The following is a 5,000-nucleotide window of genomic DNA, read 5'->3' on the forward strand; positions in this document are numbered from 1 at the left end:
TAAAGCAACACACACACTCCAACAGGTCTACCAGCAAACACACACACACACACAGTGCACACACTCTCCCTCACTCATAAAACAGAGAGCATGTCCTCCCCGCAGAAACAACGCCTGTCTACTGAATCGGTCTTTAGTCTTGCGCACTGTCCCTCCTCAGAAGAAGGGAACAGTCCGTTAGGACACTTAAATGAAATTCTATTTCATTTCTACACTTGTCTATGAGGCCAGGCAAGGCCTCAATAATACACATACTAGAAGACTGTAACACTGTATTTGCTTTGATTTCACGGTTTAGTTGTTTCAAGAACAAAGAGCATCCAGGTAGAAAGGTAGATTGTGTATTTGCCTATGGTGTCCAAACTGATCTGAGCTACGCTGCTCGACTGAGGGAATAATGGTCAGGTCAAAGACAACTCAAAGTATAACTCAACTGGGGGAATAATGGTCAAAGACAACTCAAAGTATAACTCAACTGGGGGAATAATGGTCAAAGACAACTCAAAGTATAACTCAACTGGCGGAATATTAATCAAAGGCAACTCAAAGTGTAACTCCACCGACACATATCACTCTGTAAGTAACACTACCAAAGAGCTGAGGTAACTGTGTACGAATTGGAGAACTGAAGAATTAACAGCCAACTCCAGCATGAGACAAACTTCAAAAAACAATAAATGTCAGCAAACACCTCAACACCATTTTAAAACACAATTAAACGGTAAAGGTCCGTCAAATGTGGCCTAGTAATAATTCTTAACGGTTCTTTACCAAACTGTATTTTTAAAGCTCTTACCCAACCGTAACTTAAGGGTTATCCCCAAACTGTGTTTTAAAGGTTATTCCAGACCCATTTCAAGGCCCATGAATCCCATGTCTCAAGCAGATGTTTCCCTCCCACGGCTGACACCAGGATGGTGAAGAAGTGGAACATACCTTCCAGGATGTACACCTTGAAGCCGCTGTTCATGCGAGTGATGTAGTGGAAGTTGGTGACGGCCATGGTTCCTGGCTCTGTGTGTGTGTGTCTCTGGTCTTCAGCTCAGTGCGTGTGTGTGTGTGTGTGTGTCTGGATCTCTGGTCTTCAGCTCAGTGCGTGTGTGTGTGTGTGTCTGTACTAAACTCCCCGTTCAAACTGTGCAGAGGCACTGCGCTCCTCCCTTTGCCTTTACCCTTGCTCATCTACCTCTGCGCTCTGATAGGCTGCGGCTCAGCCAATCACAGCCTCCCTCTGCTGACAGTGAGTCTGTTGTTGTGATGAGGGTACCTGCACAGGTGTGTTGTGTGTGTGTGTGTGTGGGGGGGGGAGTCTGTAACAGGACTGTGAACGCTGCCATGTTTTAACAGCCCAATCACACCAAACAAAAAATAAATGATGTGAGAACAATCTCCATATACAGAGCACTGTGTGTCTGATTAGCACACTATCAACACACACACACACAGACAATAGGGAAAGTCACAGTCCCACCCTAGACACTTTTCAGTGCCCCATTCCATTTGAATATTCTCAATTAGGTGTGAATGTGTATTTGCAAATGTGTCTGTGTGTGTGAGGAGGGGAATGTATGTATGTATGTGAATATTTGGATGTATGTGTGTGTGATTGTCCTCTTAAAACCCTCTGTGAATCCACATGCTGGCGGTGAGTCTTTTGTTTCCTGCGAGCGGCCAGCACCTGCCCTGCCCCTCCCTGGGTCTAATCTCAAATCTGGCCCGACCGCATTCCACAGCCTGCTTAGCCCACCTGAGCCACGCTCATACCTCCAGACCTGCCCCAGCATGCTCACCATACACAGCTCAGGGACAGCTCCAGCACACACACACACACACACACACACACACACACACACACACACACACGCACGCACGCACGCACGCACGCACGCACGCACGCACACACACACACACACAGGCACACACACACACAGGCACATATGTACACGGACAAATACATACAAACATACACAAACACACACGCACAAAAAGAGACATATGGAAAAAATTAAGAAAAATAAATACACAAAGTCATTCACAAGGAAATGCACACCACACAAATCACACACTCCTAAAAGACATCCCTCTGTGAGGTCAGGGCAGATAGACAAAGGGACTTATGTGATCAAATGAAACTGAAGATCAGTGAACCATCAGATTATGACTATAAACATGCTACAACAGCTGCACAAGGGCACACGTGCACACACACAGACACACACATGCACAAACATGTAGATCATAGCAGTAAAATTGTTCAGTATTTCCATAGAGTATTGGTATTCATGGTTGCTTGTACTGCTAGAAAAGTTCAGAGTTGTTTCTTTATAATATATATAAATATCTTACACTATTACAACAGTGATGAACCTGAATGTGACTTTGAGAAAGGCTTTATGTTTTTCTTTCATTAAATTACAGATGAGATCTCACTGCTATATTCTCTCATCATGGACTTTGCTTTACTCATAACTACACCTTGTCCATCTCTATTCAGACAGAAGAACACAGTACCTGCCAAAACACTAGGCGTCTAAGTGGAACGAGGGGAAATCAGATATGTGTGCTTATTATGTTATCACCACTTTTCATTTGTCTGTTAAGCTTCCATTTTGAGCACTATAAGACAGCACAAAGCACAGGCAGTGAGTTGTATCCTAAATCATTATAAACTAACTTCAGTGGTGGGCTCAGTAGTGCCCTCTAGGGGCTGACCGGGTAGCTACCACTGTTTCCAGAGGGTGTGTGGAAGAGTTGCTATGGAGTTCTGGGGAATTTATGAATCAAGGTTAAAAAACTAGTGCTGCCATTTGTCATTATTGTGCCTCAAACATCTCAAAGCAGCCCTTGGGATGACGGCAGTTGGCTATGGAACAGCCGTTTCTGCTAGTTTGTAAATGGACATAACATATTAATAACAAATGTAATTCTAACCGCAGGTTTAGCCCGTGGACCTCTGTTCTGGGCTAACACAGACAGCCATGTGGCAAAGCCGTTATTGTGTCTCCTTAAAGCAGGGGTACTCAATAGGCGGACTCCGGTCCGGATCCGGACCCAGACGCAACCAAATTTGATCAAAGACTAAACCTACATTCTAATTGAATCATGATCCAAGCGAGTTTTCATTGGTGCGTGATTTCGCGCTATATATTTGGTTCCTACTCTATGTGGTTTCTATCTTCCGTGTCCAATCCAGAAGTCCAATCAGGAGCTGTAATAACAACATCACTATAACAACTCACTCACTCATTCAATGTTGGCCGCGAGCTCTTTGCAGGTTGTGTGTGCCAATGGCAACAATGCGGGCAGATCGATTTGTGAACGGTATCTTTTTCTCAGCAAACGAAAATCATGGCGTGCTCTAAACCCGACAAAAAACGAAAAGTTGATTCCAAAAATCGCGAATTTAAGACAGAGTGGACTGACAAGTATGCAATCGTGCTGCAAGTGGGGAGCACAAAACCGATGTGTTTAATCTGCATGAGACGTTTGCCTATGTAGTACCCCTGCCTTAAAGGGACCAGACTGGCGTTGCCAGACTGTGTGTGCCTACAGAGGGTGCCCAGGCCAGAAATAAGGCAGTGAAATATGGGTGTTAGAATGCCAGGCCTCATATACCACTCCAGATATTTCCATTTTATTAGGGCTGGGTGACAGGGCCTGTTGCCTTAAGGCCGCCTTGGATGGATTACAATATTGATTATGCAGTGATTCCATCATCATGCGAAAAAGCTCTTTTGTAATTGGGTGATACACCTCTAACTGCTATATCCATCCTGGGTTAGCTTAAATAGAACCAATCGGTGAAAACCATGAATTACCTTTTTATATCTATTGCACATATGGTGACCAGGACAGCAACAGGAGATGTGGTAGCACAGGTTACACAGCTTTGATAGGCTAAGGTAGCCCCCCAGCCCTATGAGATAGCATACTTTATGCTAAGGTAGGCCCAGCCCCATGAGATAGCATACTTTATGCTAAGGTAGGCCCCCAGCCCAGATGTCCTGATATGGACGATGGATGGGAGCTAAGGAGAGAGTTTTTTCTCTATCAGGTGTGTGTGTTTGCGCTTGTGTGTGTGTGACTGTGTGTTTGTGAAGATGAAGTGGATTAGTTTAATGACACACCTTAGTGGACCTAGTTCATTCATTCATTTATTCATTCATTCATTCATCTATTCATTCATATAATTCTGTGTCTGTGTGTGCCTCTGTGTGTGTGTGTGTTTGTGAAGATGGTGGATTATTTTAATGAAACACCTTGAAACACCTTGGTGGACCTAGTTCAATCATTCATTCATTCATTTATCTATTCATTCACATTCTTGTTCAATGACTCACACATTCATTTGAGATGACGGACAGCCCGCCTTTTAAATAAGAGGTTTGAGATGACGGACAGCCTGCCTTATAAATAAGAGGTTTGAGATGACGAACAGCCCGCCTTATAAATAAGAGGTTTGAGATGACGGACAGCCTGCCCTATAAATAAGAGGTTTGAGATGACGAACAGCGCGCCTTATAAATAAGAGGTTTGAGATGACGGACAGCCTGCCTTATAAATAAGAGACATTAGACAACGAACAGCCCTGTGCCCAGGAGCCGTGGCCCTGATTACTTTAGCAGCGCTAATGAACACACTAATTAATCACACCAGAGGATGTTGTTCCCCCCGGGGCAGGGACCTCGCCAGTCCAACTCCATGGTCACCACCGTGGACATTTACTGCCCAAAAGTCATTTGTAAGAGACGAGTCAGGCTTGGAATCCAATCTCCTGTAGTATCCTAGAGAAAATGAGGCTGAGTGAGTTAGCGCCTTGTTTCTGTTCTGGACCTCCGCCACATTAAGTTAAGGACATTACTACGTCTCGGTCTGCAGGCTGCAGGATGTCTCAAACAAACTGAGAGCCTTGTAGGAAAAAGCAGCAGGATATATTCAGAAAGGACATTATTATGTCTTCGTCTGCAGGCGGATGTCTCAAACAAACAAACGGACGGCCT

General features: G+C 44.5%; 1 protein-coding gene across 1 annotated transcript in view; it reads right to left on the bottom strand.

Annotated features, from left to right (window-relative positions):
* Nucleotides 1–1,285, bottom strand: part of vgll4l (vestigial like 4 like) — a 9,314-nt gene extending 8,029 nt beyond the window's left edge. The window contains exon 1 of the mRNA XM_031569867.2: nucleotides 937–1,285. Within this exon, the coding sequence (XP_031425727.2) occupies nucleotides 937–1,003 (67 nt within the window). The 5' untranslated portion in view covers nucleotides 1,004–1,285. The remainder of the gene's footprint in view (nucleotides 1–936) is intronic.
* Nucleotides 1,286–5,000: the final 3,715 nt, after the last annotated feature.

Source organism: Clupea harengus, chromosome 7 (genome assembly GCF_900700415.2).
Source record: "Clupea harengus chromosome 7, Ch_v2.0.2, whole genome shotgun sequence".
Classification (NCBI taxonomy): domain Eukaryota; kingdom Metazoa; phylum Chordata; class Actinopteri; order Clupeiformes; family Clupeidae; genus Clupea; species Clupea harengus.